This window comes from Caenorhabditis remanei, chromosome II (genome assembly GCF_010183535.1).
Source record: "Caenorhabditis remanei strain PX506 chromosome II, whole genome shotgun sequence".
Classification (NCBI taxonomy): Eukaryota; Metazoa; Nematoda; class Chromadorea; order Rhabditida; family Rhabditidae; genus Caenorhabditis; species Caenorhabditis remanei.
Genome location: NC_071329.1, coordinates 3,078,549 through 3,095,479, shown reverse-complemented (window position 1 = coordinate 3,095,479; position 16,931 = coordinate 3,078,549). Strand labels below are relative to the sequence as shown.

The 16,931-nt window shown below is 37.7% G+C and overlaps 2 protein-coding genes across 2 annotated transcripts; both read left to right on the top strand.

Moving 5' to 3' along the window:
* Window positions 1–4,835: 4,835 nt before the first annotated feature.
* GCK72_004246 (uncharacterized protein) lies at window positions 4,836–12,287 on the top strand (the record flags this gene model as incomplete). Its single annotated transcript, XM_053724562.1, has 6 exons — window positions 4,836–5,077; window positions 5,523–5,633; window positions 7,760–8,239; window positions 9,189–10,349; window positions 11,679–11,789; window positions 12,035–12,287. The coding sequence occupies 6 exons, from the start codon at window positions 4,836–4,838 to the stop codon at window positions 12,285–12,287; spliced, it is 2,358 nt and encodes a 785-aa protein (XP_053588756.1).
* Window positions 12,288–13,473: 1,186 nt separating this feature from the next.
* GCK72_004245 (uncharacterized protein) lies at window positions 13,474–16,136 on the top strand (the record flags this gene model as incomplete). The annotated part of the gene is made up of 3 exons (XM_053724561.1): window positions 13,474–13,544; window positions 13,598–13,934; window positions 16,077–16,136. The coding sequence occupies 3 exons, from the start codon at window positions 13,474–13,476 to the stop codon at window positions 16,134–16,136; spliced, it is 468 nt and encodes a 155-aa protein (XP_053588755.1).
* Between the last annotated feature and the right edge of the window lie 795 nt (window positions 16,137–16,931).

Below are 16,931 nucleotides of genomic sequence, written 5' to 3'. Positions count from 1 at the left end.
CCCTCGGTTTTGTGGATTGATAATATAACTAATCTGAGCGTTCAAAAAAAAACAAAAGTTTTTTTAATGCGACTAGAAATTTTATGGATTTTGCGCAACTTGCTGATTTCCTACTTTAAAGTATGAGAGAATGGTCTACTTGTAAAAGCAAAGCTAGTACAATTTCTGAATTTTAGTTGAAATTTTCGAAACTTGTCATCAAAAATGTGGAGTTAATTTGCAGCATTTAAATCAATTCTGAATTATAATCAAAACCTCGTCTAGGGAACATTTTCAGGAATTTTTTTAATCATCAAAGGAATGTCCCGATTAATCCACACTTATTAAAAACTTACCTAGATTATACAACCTCCTTTGAAAAAAGGACCAATTTCTGAATTTTTAGTTGAAATGTTCGAAACTTGTCATCAAAAACGGTTTTAATGTCAAACTAATGTGAATCAATTAATTTATTTGCAATTGCAAAAATATAACTATCAATAAAATAATGTTTTCTACTCTATACACCTAGTTCAACTTTATAGAAAGGCCACCGACCACAAATTGCTTTTAAAAACCCACACAGAAACAACCTTGGTACAGCACAAGCAAAAATAGGTTACCATATTTTCACCCCATTCAACAAAAAAATACCAACAAACAAATAAGGAATAAAAATTTCAATATGAATAGAACATACATAAAAGAACACAGAAACCCCAAAAATGACGGTGAGAGAGCGAGAGAATGAAAGAGATCATACGGGTAAAGAGAGACACAGACAGCGATACAAACAAAGCGGACCGGTTCACCCAACTTCGAGACAATCGGGCCAGACGTCAGTACTATCTCTCTCTCTTATTTTCTGTGTTTCTCTATTTCTCTGTTTTACGCACTTTGAGAAAATGAGAGAGAAAGTGAGAGTATGTATTGTATAAATGTTATGTACTCCTTCTTTTTTTAAACTTTAATACAAATAAGTGGAGGAGGAGTTGCCACCGATTTTCGAAAGTTACAGAAGATCAGAAATTGTTGCTATTTTGGATGTGTAATGCACTATCTTATTAATACCATACTTGTCAACCGGGCCGAAACGGGCCGACACGGGCCGGCTCATAACTCGCGTCAAAATGAATATTATGAGCTGAAAATTATACAAAATGTAGATCTCGACGAGTTCTATGCCTGTGACCTACTACGGGCCGGATGCCGGGAAAAAGTGCCAAAAAACGCGAAAATGGCCAAAAGAGGCTTTCTAGCCCGGCCCGCGGCATATTAACGAATAGACATCCGGCCCGTAGTAGGTCACGGACATAGAACTCGTCGAGATCTACATTTTGTATAATTTTCAGCTCATAATATTCATTTTGACGCGAGTTATGAGCCGGCCCGGTCGACAAGTATGATTAATACCCATTCGCCGGTGGCTGACCACTCGCTCAAAATTTGGCCCGGGGACGCGGAGTGGGTCTCGTAGCGGGATTTCGACTTACGGCGGCTCTTGGCCGTACTTTAGTCATTAAAAAGTTTTATACTACGGTAGTCGCGTCGAGACGCACTCCGCGTCCCCGGACCGAACTTTGAGTGAGTGGTCAGCCACCGGCGAATGGGTAATAAAATTCATTGGTTTTCTTGTTAGAAGATCACTAAATTTTGTGTTCAATCATACTTGTCAACCGGTTAATTCGCTTCAAAATGAGTTTTATGAGCTGAAAAATATACCAAAATGTAGATCTCAGCGAGTTCTATGTCTCTGATATAACATGGGCCGGACTAGTTTGACATTTCTGCCCATTTTCCTGTTTTTCGGCACCCTCCCCGCCGTAGTAGGTCTCAGCTATAGAACTCGTTGAGCTTTTCAGCTTTTACATATACATACATCAGTTTGAAGCGAGATACGTGCGTCATGAATTATTAATTTTAAAAACTTATTAATCATTTGTCAAGACCATGATTTTTAGGTTCAGCTTATCCAAAAACGTCAAGACAACAATTTTCAAAAAATTCCGTTCAAATTACGTTGTCATCCGATTCAATGTTTGATACGCTTAGATTCATTATTGGGAGTTTTTTATACAAAACATGTTTGACAGGAAACAAATGTCACCAGATAGCTAAAGTCATGAGAACTCAGAATCTATTTTCAACATTTCTCTAACTTCAAAATGAACCGAGATACATCGTTTTTAGTGTCGCATACCTCATAGACCGCTCGACCCGTTGTCCCCCCCCCCCCCTTCTGACCGCGGAAACTGAGAAAAAAGTGGTGTATCTCGGTTCATTTTGATGCTAGGAGAAATCTGAAAACAGATTCAGAATCCTCGTGACACCAGCTTTCCAACCATGTACATTACTTCTCACGAGTTACGAACCGCTTCTCGTTTTCTACCTCAATTTCCGAGCGCCTGCTTCAATCAACTACGCGCCCCGTTGTTCTCCTCGATCTGATCGCGGACATTGGTATCTCGGCCAATTTTTAATCGTAAATTGAATTTAATATCAGATTCTTAATCTCTATAATTTCAGCTATCTAGTTATCTATTCTACTTGAAAATCAACAATAAAAATGGGAAAGAAGTCAGAAATCAGACATCAGATGTTGATTTCCATCTTTTATACTCAGCTTATTCTCGCTCCTTAGACACTTAGGTGACAATGTAGGTACTTAGGTGTTAACACCTTAAAAGTGACGAATTTCCATTAAATTCTCTAGCGACTTGACCACTAAAGACAAAAAATAATAAAATGTCATCATTCAGACACATTTTGACCTAATTCTATTTTTTGATGATAAAACTGGAAGAAACTTTTTATCAATTTTAATGGAAACTAAAATTTATGTTAGATTGCATGAGAAAAGATGACAAAATTCGCGTGGGGTAAATTGTACTCTCAAAAAACTCCCGATGGACGGTCAAATAATCGGGGGAGGACAATGAGGAGGAGGGTTTATTTTTCGTGTAGTGAGGGGGTTGTTGCTGTTGTGTGACGTCTACAATCAAAGAGGGGGACGGCGGGGGGAACTTTGAAAGATCGGACGGAACAGATTGGAAGTTGGATGAACTTTGAATTGGAAAACAATGAGAGGGGCGACACGGGGAGAAGACAAGTGATGAGTCATTGTGGAGAGGGGATGGGAGCTTGTATTGTTGGCAAGGGACTGGTTTGGAATAGTTGTTGGGATTGTCCATTTGATGAAGATAGGTATGAGAAGGAGCAGAAGCTGAAAAAAATCCAGAGTTGAGCGGAATTTGGTTTTTGAAATGGCGGAAGGCGGAAGAGGGAATTAAATGTCATTTCTTACAAGGGAAGTCTTTGGAGGCACCACTTTCAAACCACCTATAAATCTGGTTATAAATATTTTCGACCACGGGGAATCAATTTCTGCAATCAAAACTTGCTAAATGTCAATGTGAGCCGAGTTATGAGCTCTGTTCACATGGAATTCCAAATCGGCGGTTCCATTTGTGTTCCCCAGCGGTTCACCTGTGCTCGTACGTGACAAAAATGAGAATATCTCGCGTATACTACTTGTTGATTTGGAATTCCATGTGGACAGGCTTAACCATATGAAAAGTTTGAGAGCTCATAACTCGGCTCTCATTGACATTTAGCAGGTTTTGACTGCAAAAATGGATTCCCCGTGGTCAAAAATACCTATAATCAAATTCATAGGTTGTTTGAAAGTGGCGTCTCCAAAGACTTCCCTTGTTAGAAGACGCGTTCGGCCTTATTCTGTTGTAAAAAGCCCATAAAAATGGTTATATTTGTGTTGAGTTTCGTTTTTTCAAAATTTTGGAAAAAACCGTGAAAGGGCGGAAGAGGGAAGGCGGATAGCGCAACAAAAAACTGTTTTCGGAATTCCGCGCACTACAAAACTGAAAATCTAGCCTAGAATGGAAAATTTGCAGCCAAATTGGTTGAATTGGACTGAGTAGTTTGGAAATCGGATTGGCTTTCATATCAATTCCAACTGAATGATATGAGCAGAAAAATGTGCTAAAATGAAGAGCTCGACGAGTTCTATGTCACTGGCATGTTCCGAAGTAAATCAGAAACATACAACTTGCTGAGATCTATATTTTGGAATATTTTTCAGTCCGTATCATTGAGTTTGAAGCGAGACGCATGAAAATGAAAATTTGCAAATACAGCTGACAGGACTGGAAAGCTGAAATTCGGAGGATTCTGAATTTGTTTCCGGATTCAATTTTTTTTGGGTCGTTTTGTTCCACTAGACAAAAAGTCGTGTAACTTGGTTCATTTTGAAGGTATGCAAAAACTGAAGACATATTCAGAACCCTCACGACTTCAGCATTCTGGTAATATGAATTTTCGCTAGTTTCTCGAAGTTTAGACTGGCGTTTCTCACAAAAAATGCATACTTGGTTAGGCCCGGCTTCAAAAAATGTCTCTTTTTTTCCAAACCTTTTTTTGAAATTCTTTCAATTTCTTATCGAAAATGTGACTATTTTTGATGAATTTTTAGAATTTCTTCTAATTCTGAATGATAGTCCTCAAAAATTTGAAAAAAAACATTGAAAAAAAGTTTTTTTTTCGAGGAAAAATCATTATTTTTGTTTGTATTTGACAAGAATTGATTATTTTATCAAATTTTCAATATTTTTTTTCTCATTTAACCTTTTTTCAATAAAAACGCGAAAAAATAAAATAAATATTTCTGAAAATCTACCGTAACCAATAGCCGCATATCAAATATTTTTCTCACGGGTCTCGCCACGAAAACTACTGTAGACAGTTTAGTATTTTATTTTTCGTCGTTTTTTTCTATTTTCGCTCATTTTTCACCGATTTTTCTGATTTTTTCACTAAAATAACTGATTTTCAGTCAAAAAATGAGTACCCAAGCACGTGGGAAGTCACAAAAACCGTCTACATCGTCAAAAATCGCTCAATTTTCGAGTTCTGACTCAGAACTCGACGAGTCCGATGAGGTTGCGATGATTTGGCAATTCGTGGCGAGCAGAATTCGATCGCCGACCGGCAAATTGTGTCTTTTTCGGGATACTAATAATACTTGGCTCGATTTTAAAAAATTATACAAAGCACCCAAAAATTTCAAGTATTATCAGCAAAAGTAGGTGTGGTGAAGTGGAAATTTTGGCTATTTTGGGATAAAAATTGCCAATTTTTTTTTAGAAAAACCGCAAACTTCATCTATTTTAAGCCGGGAAACATGAAAAAATGTCGAAAAACGACCAAAAATCCCATTTTTTAGCAATTTTTGCAAAAATCGATTTTTTACCCAAAATCACTCAAAAAACTTCATAAAAACCGTTAAAAACGTGATTTTCGTCATTTTTAGGCCAAAAACCTTTTATTAATATTAAAAAATGACCAAAAATTCAATTTTTAGCCATTTTCGGAAAAATAGATTCGAAAATTGCTAAAAACCTATAAAACCGTTAAAAAACGTGATTTCCGTAGGCTTTAGACCGGAAAACCAAAAAAATTTGGAAAAATGACCTAAAAATCGATTTTTTTGGCAATTTTTGTTTGAAAAATCGATTTTTTTTCTCCAGATTCGATCAATCGATAGTCCCATTACTCGAAACTGCACCATTCGGCGACCATCAGAAGTTGGATTTGTTCTATGCGTTGGGTACACCGATTACTCGATCATTCTTGAATAAGTTAGTGGTTTTATAATGGATTTTCAGGTGGAAATTGATGGAAAAATGGATTTTTTCACAAGAAATTTGACAAAATCAAGGTTTCTGATCGATTTTTGCTAATTTTCGTCAGATTTTCGATGAAAAACTGAAATTTTTAGTTTGGAAAATAAAAAATCCGCACATTTTATAATCAGAACTGATTTTCATCGAGTTATTTCAATCTTTTGAATAAAAATTTTATTTTTTGCAGAGATTCTTCGATTTCCTGCAAGTAGCTCTGAAATTCTTGAAGAACATTAAAAAATCCGGATTTACCGCTCATTTTTCGTCGAAAATTTCAATTTTTTCAGCACGATTTTGGATCTTTTCTTCTTAAAACTCAATTTCTACATTTTCTTCAATGTTTGACGAATTTCAGACACTATTTTTCACTAAAAACGCTGAAAATGATGAGTATATTCATGTATTAATGTTATATCCGCAGTTTATTTGACAATCGTGCGGCAAACTTGCAAAAAGTGGGCGTGTCCTGAATCCAAGAAGGTTTCGGATTGATTTTGGCTCATTTTTCATAAAAAAACGTGATTTTATGTCTCAAACGTCGATTTTTACTGAATTTTTTTGAATATAAAAGTGTTTTTCGCTGAAAAAAACATTTAAAATCCGGATTTAGCTCGTTTTTCGTCGAAAATTTCAATTTTCAGAATGATTTTGGCTCTTTTTTTTCTGAAAGTCAATTTCTACATTTTCTTCAATGTTTGACTGATTTCAGACACTATTTTTCACAAAAAAAGCTGAAAATGATCTATATCCGCAGTTTATTTGAAAACCGTGCGGCAAACTTGCAAAAAGTGGGCGTGTCCTGAATCCAAGCAGCCTCTTGGCTCATTTTTCATTGAAAAACGTGATTTTATGTCTCAAACGTCGATTTTTACTGAATTTTTTGAATAAAAAAGTGTTTTTTCGCTGAAAAAAACATTGAAAATCCGGATTTAGCTCGTTTTTCGTCGAAAATTTCAATTTTCAGAATGATTTTGGCTCTTTTTTTTCTGAAAGTCAATTTCTACATTTTCTTCAATGTTTGACTGATTTCAGACACTATTTTTCACAAAAAAAGCTGAAAATGATCTATATCCGCAGTTTATTTGAAAACCGTGCGGCAAACTTGCAAAAAGTGGGCGTGTCCTGAATCCAAGCAGCCTCTTGGCTCATTTTTCATTGAAAAACGTGATTTTATGTCTCAAACGTCGATTTTTACTGAATTTTTTTGAATAAAAAAGTGTTTTTCGCTGAAAAAAACATTTAAAAATCCGAATTTACCGCTCATTTTTCGTCGAAAATTTCAATTTTCAGCACGATTTTGGATCTTTTCTTCTGAAAACTCAATTTCTACATTTTCTTCAATGTTTGACTAATTTCAGACACTATTTTTCACAAAAAAAGCTGAAAATGATCTATATCCGCAGTTTATTTGAAAACCGTGCCGCAAACTTGCAAAAAGTGGGCGTGTCCTGAATCCAAGCAGCCTTTTGGCTATTTTTTCATTAAAAAACGTTATTTTATGTCCTAAACGTCGATTTTTACTGAATTTTCACTAGGTATCGGATTTTGAAAAATTTGAGGTTTGAAAAGTCAACAAATGAATAAAAATAAATTTTCTCCATACTTGTTCCTTTTTTGTGCCGATTTTGAAGCAAATTTCCACTTTAATTTTGACCTTATGGCGAAAAACTCAAAAATGCCGGTTTTCAGACTTTTTTTTAGCTGAAAAGCGCCGAAAAACATGACTTTATCGTTGAAAACCGCAAAAAAGCTAATCTGAAGCTATTTTTGGCTGAAAAATTACAAAAAAAACAGTGAAATTTGACAATTTTGATGCTGAAATCCCCAATTTTCAGATTGGAAATCCCGAACGAAAACGCGTTCAAGGTGCGCCAGACAATAACCGTTTTGCAGAATTTTGTGTTGACGAATTTCAAAAAACAGCGTCAAAAGCGCGCCAGATTGAATTTATAGCTAAAAACTCAAAAATGCCGGTTTTCAGCTGAAAAGCGCCGAAAAACTTGATTTTATCGTTTAAAACCGCAAAAAAGCTAATCTGAAGCTATTTTTGGCTGAAAAATTACAAAAAATCCAATTTCCAGAGTAAAAATCCCCTACAAAGTGGAATGCGACGCGAATTGGTACGTGGTGAAATACACGAATATGGGAGATTTGGAACCAGAGCAGTGGTACACGAAAGCATCCAGTCAAATGACATATCACAACGATTCCTATCGAAAATCTGCACAAAAATCGATAAATTCGATAAATTCCGTCGAAAAACGCGTCGAAAAACCCCCAGATTTGACACAACTCGAGCTTCAAATGTGGCATTATCTGGATGTAATCATTCGAAAATCGTCGAGAAACGGACTGGAAGCCGAGAAGTATACGGTCACTCCGGAGACGTGGATCGAATTCATTTCGAATCTGGAATTGAAGAGAAATAGCGCACAAGAGATTCACAATCGATATCGATTGAAATTGGCGCCAAATTTGCATTTGACGTCGTTCGATTTGAAGAAGAAAATGGAATTGTATTGGGCGTTGAGTATTGTTGTGGATAAGACGTTTTTAGCAAAGTAGGTATAGTTTTTTCTAGAGAAAATAGCGTAAACGGCGCGCCAGACAACCAAATTTATGTTGAAAATCGCAAAAAAAAGCGAAGGAATGGAGTAAATATTAAAAACGCGTCCAAGGTGCGCCAGACAGTCCTCGTTTTTCTTAAATTTTGTTGGAAACTAAATAGGTGAAAACGCGTCAACGGTGCGCCAGATAATTGAATTTACGCTGAAAATCGCTCAAAAACGGCTGCTTTTGTTGATGTAAAAAGTTTATTAAAAACACGTCAAACGCGCGCCAGACAACCAAATTTATGTTGAAAATCGCCAAAAACAGTCATCATTTCTCAAATAGTGTTGGAATTTAGGTGAAAACGCGTCAAAGGTGCGCCAGACAGTTGTGAGTTTTCAGAAAATCGTCAAAAAACGGCCGAAAATGAGCGTTTTGAATGAATTGATAGTTGATAAAAGCGTCCAAGGCGCGCCAGTTAGTTATAGTTTTGATGAAAATTGACTGAAAATTGATGAAATTGAGTAGGGAGTAAGTGATGTTATAAACGCGTCCAAGGTGCGCCAGACAGTCAAAGTTTTGCCAAAAAACGGCTGAAAATCCAAAATAAGTAAAAAAAAACGCGTCAGAGGCGCGACAGACAGTCATAATTTCGAATAAATTTGCCAAAAACAGCCTGAGTAAAAATCAGGGTTTTTGATAAAGTTGAAGTTGAAAAATGCGTCAAAGGTGCGCCAGACAATGATAGTTTTGCAGAATTAGTCCATTTTTAATGAAAACCTTTACTCAAAAACGCGTCAAATGTGCGCCAGACGGTAGTTTTTAGCCAATTTAGGAACGTTTTACGGCTTAAATTACTGAAATGAATAGTTTTAATATCAAAAACTGGAAAATAATTATTAAAACTGAAAATTTTTAACAAAAAAAATGCGGAAAATTTTTTTTTTTTTGCAATTTCAGACTGCACACAATGTACGACTTGACAATGGATCGGAAGGGCTTCATTTTAGTGTATTCGATAAAAAGGACACCAGAAGAATCAGATGATTCATTAGAAGGCGTCATTGTCGAGGATGTGAAAGCGGAGGAGCTGAGTCAGGATTCGATGGATATGGAGCAGTTGTATATGGACTATGGGAATGAGGGGACCATGGGGACTATGGGTACGAAAAGAGCTCGGAGCACTATGGACGATCCGCCGGTCGAAAGTACCATGAGTACCATAAATGTCTCAAAAAGAGCTCGAAGCACCAAGAAACCCATTAGATATAGGGATGATTCTATGGACGACTCTATGGATGAGCTATCGCACAGAGGTACCATTAGTACCATGGGTACCTTGAATGCCTCAAAAAGAGGCAAGAAATCCGTGAACTTTATGGAGGATTCTATGGATGACTTAATGGGGACTACTCCCACTATGGGTACCAAAAGAGCCAGGAGCACCAAGAAACCGATAAGGTACTTGGATGACTCTATGGACGAGTCACTGGATGATCCATACGAGTCACCAGCAAGACGTGCAATGAGTACCATGAGAACTCCGCCAGCTATAAGTAACACGGCCTCCAAAAATGACTCTAAAAGAGCCCAGAGCACCAAGAAATCCTTGAGTTTCCTGGATGATTCTATAGATGATTCAATGGACAATCCGATAGTGCGAAGTACCATGAGTAACGACTCAAAAAGAGCCCGGAGCACCAAAAAAACCATAAGTTATTTGGATGATTCTATGGATGATCCATCTATGGATACCATGGCCTCCAGATATGACTCGAAAAGAGCCCAGAGCACCGTGAGCTTCATGGATGATACTATGGATGAGCGAAGAGCGCGGAGCACCAAAAAACCCATAAATTACGTGGACGATTCTATGGATGACGTCTATGAAGGCGTTAAGTGTGAAGTGGATGAGCTCCCGAAACCTCGTAACCCTTCGAAAAAGGTAATAGGACGATTCTCTGAAGAGGAAATTAAGGAAATGTGGAATTTTGTGAAAGATAAGACCCGCGATCCGGTCACTATGGAGATTCAGAAGTATCACGTCGATCGATGGACGTGGGAAGAGTTCCGACGTATTGGAGGGAAGCAAAGACGGTTGGGAGATTCGTATGAGAAATTGTAAGCGAATAGCTGGAAATTGGGATTTTTGAAGAAAAAAAAACGCCGAAAAAAATCGGATGTTTCCGAGAAATCCGGACGTACAGACACACGGACAGACATCCGGACAAACAGACAGACATCTGGACGGACAGATTCACGGACAGACATCCGGACAAACATACAGGCATCCGGACGTACAGATACACGGACAGACATCCGGACAAACAGGCATACATCTGGACGGACAGATTCACGGACAGACATCCGGACAAACATACAGGCATCTGGACGTACAGACACACGGACAGACATCCGGACAAACAGGCATACATCTGGAAGGACAGATTCACGGACAGACATCCGGACAAACAGACAGGCATCTGGACGTACAGACACACGGACAGACATCCGGACAAACAGGCATACATCTGGAAGGACAGATTCACGGACAGACATCCGGACAAACATACAGGCATCTGGACGTACAGACACACGGACAGACATCCGGACAAACAGGCATACATCTGGAAGGACAGATTCACGGACAGACATCCGGACAAACAGACAGACATCCGGAAAAACAGGCATACATCTGGACGGACAGATTCACGGACAGACATCCGGACAAACAGACAGGCATCCGGACGTACAGATACACGGACAGACATCCGGACAAACAGGCATACATCTGGACGGACAGATTCACGGACAGACATCCGGACAAACAGACAGGCATCTGGACGTACAGACACACGGACAGACATCCGGACAAACAGGCATACATCTGGAAGGACAGATTCACGGACAGACATCCGGACAAACAGACAGACATCCGGAAAAACAGGCATACATCTGGACGGACAGATTCACGGACAGACATCCGGACAAACAGACAGGCATCCGGACGTACAGATACACGGACAGACATCCGGACAAACAGACAGACATCCGGAAAAACAGACACACCTACAGACAAAAAGGGATAATGTCTTGTTTGTAGAAACCTTTTCTCGAATATTCCAGTCTTTTTCAGTATGGACACCCGGAGCTACATGCTTACAGACAGACATTGGAAAATAATTTTCCGTTTTTCTAATGATTTTTGAAACCGAAAAATCTAGTTTTTCAGTCAAAAAATGAGATTTTGATCAACAAAACCAGTTAAAAGTGTTGAAAATGCACACTGATAGACATCCGGACACACAGACAGACCGACAATCGGACAGACAGACTTCTGATGATTTTGCAAGTAAAAGTTTTGAAAAAAAATGAAAAATACCACGTTTTCTAGCTAAAAATCTACAATTTTCTTAATTTTGACACCACATTTTCGTTTAAAATTTCCAGCTTCGACACGAATTTGGCTCCGAATCTCCATCTCAATCACTTCGACATGCACTCAAAAATAGAAACATATTGGTCGCTGGAACTACCCGTCGAACAGAATTTTATAGAAAAGTTAGTGGATAAATGCGGAAAAAATGAGATTTTTTGGGCATTTTCGACCTGAATATGTCATTTTTGAGTGTTTTAGCACTGAAAAACTGCGAAAAACCCGTTTTTTACGCCTAAAATTGAGATTTTCCGCATTTTTGATATTGGAATCGCCGAAAATCTTCATTTTTGATCATTTTCAGATCATTTTGAACTGAAAATCGCTGTTTTTCAGCCAGAAAATTATCGATTTTGATCATTTTTCACAGAATCGACACGCACTACAACACGATCATCACGGAAGACGGAATTCTTCAATCATATAGTGAGAAAACGGATGATGAGAAAAGAAATTGGTGGCCGTCGCCTGTGATCATCTGGAAATATATACTCGATAAAAGTAAAAATGGGCGGGGCGAATTGGTACCCGGGCTGGTTGATGTGGCGAGTTTCGAGTTTCGAAAGGATTTTAATGAGAAATTCAGTGTGGACAAGGATTGGGAGGAGATACGAAATCAGTGAGTAACTGCTGAGGACGTGAGAATTCTGAATCCGTTTTGGAGATTTTTAAAAATGTGAAAAAATCGGATTTTAGAGAAAAAAAGTAGAAAATTCAGTTTTTTAGCCAAAAATTGATGAAATCGGTTGAAATTCAGGCCGGGATCACATTTTCTGCGTCTGTGAATTTGAAGACGTAGAGATTCTGAATCCGTGTATTTTTCAGTGAGAACGGTCAGAAATTTCGGTATTTTCAGCTAAAATTGACTGAAATTTAATTTTTCGATCATTTTCAGCACAAAAATTCAATTTTTTTGTCCGGAAGGTTGAAGACGTCGGGTTTCAGAATCTGTTTGAAAATTTGGAAATTTTTGAAAATAAATTGTATTTTCAGTGGAAAAAAGTAGAAAATTCAAGTTTTTTTGATTAAAAATCGGCTGAAAATTGCTGAAATTCATGCAAAAATTGATTTTTCGACTATTTTCAGCTCCAAAATCACGTTTTTTTGCGTCTGGAATATTGAAGACGTGAAAATTCTGAATCAACATCCAGACTCAAAAAAACGTGATTTCGAAGCAGAAAATAGTCGAAAAATCAATTTTTGCATGAATTTCAGCAATTTTCAGCCGAATTTTCTACTTTTTTTCACTGAAAACACAATTTATTTTCACAAATTTCCAAATTTTCAAACAGATTCTGAAGCCTGACGTCTTCAACCTTCCGGACAAAAATTGAATTTTTGAGCTGAAAATGATCAAAAAATTAAATTTCCGCGGTATCAGTCAATTTTAGCTGAGAATACCGGAATTTCTGACCGTTCTCACTGAAAAATACACGGATTCAGAATCCCTACGTCTTCAACTTCACAAATGTGGTTTTGGAGCTGAAAATGATAATTTCAGCCGCTTGCATCACGTTTTGGCTGAAAAAAAAACCGAGTTTCCTACTTTTCTCTCTGAAAACTTAGTTTCCTTTTGCATTTTTCGAAATCTGAAAACCGATTCAGAATCCCCACGTCTTCAAATTCACTGACGCAGAAAATGTGATCCCGGCCTGAATTTCAACCGATTTCATCAATTTTTAATCAAAAAACTGAATTTTCTGCTATTTTTCACTTCATTTTCAAAATTTTCAAGCAGATTCAGAATCCCGACGTCTTCTGATTTTCAGCTTCGAGCAACAGCTGCTTCCATTCCTGAAACATGTCGACATGACGAATTCCGAGAGACTTGCCATCCTCTATGCTCTACAAATTCCGATAAGTGATCAATTTTTGAATATGTAAGTTGCAGAGACGAATTTCTGAAAAATTTAAAAAAAATTCCCATTTTCAGATGCCGAAAATTCGCGAAGATTCAAGTTTCCGAAGAATTGATTATTCAAAGTTATCAAATATTCAAAAAGGAGGAACCAATCGATAATGATTCTGACACCTATGATATCATAGGAACGCCTTCAGAGAATCCAGATGTCCCGACGACGTCTTCTGCTCGGCGTTCAACTCATCAGATAGCTGAAAGCGAGATTCCAGTCGAAGAATCTCCAGGAATACCAGTGGAGAAATTTCTGTTCGGAATCCGAGACTTTACTGAGAAGACGTTGACGAAAGAGGAGGATAGACAGAAGTTTCTGAGGAAAATCGATGAGATTATTAGATGTGCGAAGGGAAAGGTATGTGTACAGACACAGGGTCTCAGGATGAGTAGTGAAAATAAACGCGCTCCGCTGAAATTAGCTAAAATTTTAGCGCGAAATTCAAAATAATTTTTTATTTTAATACTTTATTTCTTTATTTAATAGAATTGATCTTGAAAATATACGAGGCAGTCGAAAAACTAGCCAAAAATGCGGAAAAACAGACATAAATCGGCTCAAAAAGTGACCGATTAAGCTGCGTATCAAAGTGCCACAGTGAAACAGCGAATTGAAAAAATTAAAATTTGAATTTACCGCCAATGTCTAGTGGAGCGCATACGATTCCACTACTCACCCCTAGACCCTGTGTACAGACACACACACACAGACAGATAGAGTGAAAAATTTGGCTGAAGTTGAGCTGGAATTGGCTGAAAATGAGCAGAAATCAGGGACATCCGGAAACGAAACATACAGACAGAGAGATAGATTGGAGCATTTTGGATACGCGCTGCGGTCGCGTCGCGTGAGTTAGTGATCTTACCGAAATATGTATGAGAAGAAGCGAAGAAGCGACTAGAATCCGTCAACTCGGTCATCATGGCTTACAACCATGAAAATCGCTTGCTTTTTTTTTGCGAAAAAGTCAAATTTTTTACTATGATTCACAGTACCCTGCACGAGGAATGCGTAAACCATTTTCAGTGAAGTTAGCCGTGGTGCGCGTTTGCATCATACGGAAATTTTACAACTGAGAGCTGAAAACGTCGCCGGTTCGCATCGTTTTACTCAAAATTAGACAATTTTCGCAAGATTTGCACACCATCAGATTGTAGAGAATGTCTTTCTCTACGAAAATATATAAAATTTATCGCCGACCATTGCGTATTCAGTGAGATCAGCTCGTTTTCCTGAAGGTACCTTTTTCGAACCGACAAAAACTAGTTTTTTAAAGTGAAATTTTAGATTTTCCGTTGAAAAACTTTCTTTCAAGCTTGATTATCAAGATATCTAATGGAAAAAATGAGATATTTTCTTCAAAACTCGAGAAATCGGTCAAAAAAGGTGAAAAAAACATTTTGTCAAAAATGAGTTTTTCTGTTCATATTGATGTATTCTAAGTTTCTGATATGTCCCTGAGTCGAAAAAAGTCACAAAATTTTCAAATTATCAAAATGAGTGGGCGTTCTTGAAAACTAGGCGAGAGATAACGCAAAAATGAGAGACGCAGACACGCACGGCAAATGCGCCTTCATTTCCACAGGAACAGGTTTTCAGTGTTGCGCATTCCTCGTGCAGGGTGCTGTGTGATTTAGAATTAAAAGAAATTTTGAAAAATCATCAAAAAAGTTTCATTTTCTATAAAAATTTGGAAAAAAACTGGTTTTAAAAAATTATTAGGAAAGATTCCCTTACTAATGGACCTATTCTGGAGTCGCAAAAAATAGTTTTTTGCTTATTTTTTGCTATTCAGAAAGTAGCAAAAAAGGCAAAAAACTCCTGGTTTGGAAGCATTTTTTGCTTGGCCTTTTCTAGGCCAGCCCGCGGTTTTCTATGCCATGTGTAGATTTACGGGAGAATTTTTTGCGATTTTTTCAGCATTCATGTACTTTATCGCTACTTTTGAACTGAATTCGTAAATTTATTGATTTGTTTCCGAACTTTGCTGAAAAAATCCCAAAAAAGCTTCCGTAAATCTACACCAAACACAGGTCTTGCAGCGAATGGCCTAGAAAACCGCGGGCTGGCCTAGAAAAGGTCAAGCAAAAAATACCTCCAAACATGGAGTTTTTTGCTTTTTTTTTGACTCGTGTCTCCCCAAACCTTCAGACGCGAAAAAAGTAGAAAATCTTGAAAATTGCTCTATGATTACCATACTTGCAAACCGGGCCGAAATGGGCCGACACAGGCCGACGCGTAACTCGCTTCAAACTGAGTTTTGTGAGCTGAAAAATATACCAAAATGTAGATCTCGACGAGTTCTATCTCCGTGGCCCACTACGGGCCGGATGGCTATTCGTTAATGTGCCGAGGACCGGGCAAGAATGCCTTTTTTGCCATCTTTTCCCGGCCCGCGGCACGAGATCTACATTTTGGTTTATTTTTCAGCTCACAAAACTCAGTTTGAAGCGAGTTACGCGTCGGCCCGTGTCGGCAGTATGATAATTACTTTTTCAGATCATCCCAATCGACGTCGTCACAAGTCTCTTCCAAGCTGCCGTCAACGTTGTCAAGTAGTCATGATAATTATACAAACTCCTCTAATTTTACCCTGTTCCTATACGCACTCTTGTTTATTGCTCCCCATATTATTAGTTTTAATATCTCTCATTGTTTTATTCACATAGGTCATAGTTTTCTTGGTTTCAAAAATAGGTGTTATTGAATGAATTTCATATTGTTTGAACCGATCAGAATCACACAGAACCGTTTTTCAGGTTGTCATTATTTATATACATTTTCACATCTCTGAAATAACCGTCAATTCTAGATTCGTTATCTTCCTCAATCCCAAAATAATGTTCACTTATATCAAAGTGTCCGTGATCTTATAGCCTTCTCACCTAACATCACCACCTCCAATCTATAATTATGTTTTTTGATGTTAGCTCTCTTAATCCTCTCATTCCTTCTTGCTTTGTCACCAAATGATTATTAGTCTTGTCCGGTTCTCAGAACTCTAAGTTTTTGAATTTTTTCTCGTCCCTCACTAGGAAATTGATCCCAATGAACCGAACCTTCCAGCTAACTAGTAAGATCGTATCAGAGTTGAAAATAGGCTTTTCTACAGCCAAAACCCCATTTTTAATGATTTTAGCGAGTTTTATGAGTTTTCTCTTGGAATTTGGAATATTTGCGAAAAAAAATCTACTTCCGACTTCCGGGCGTTTTTTCAATTTCGTCTTCCGACTTCCGGATTAGAAATTTTACTTCCGGCTTCCGGATAAGAAAAATCACTTCCGACTTCCGTTTTAGAAAAAGTCATATTTCCGCACAACTCTGGATCGTATCAATAATTCAAGTTTAGAAACG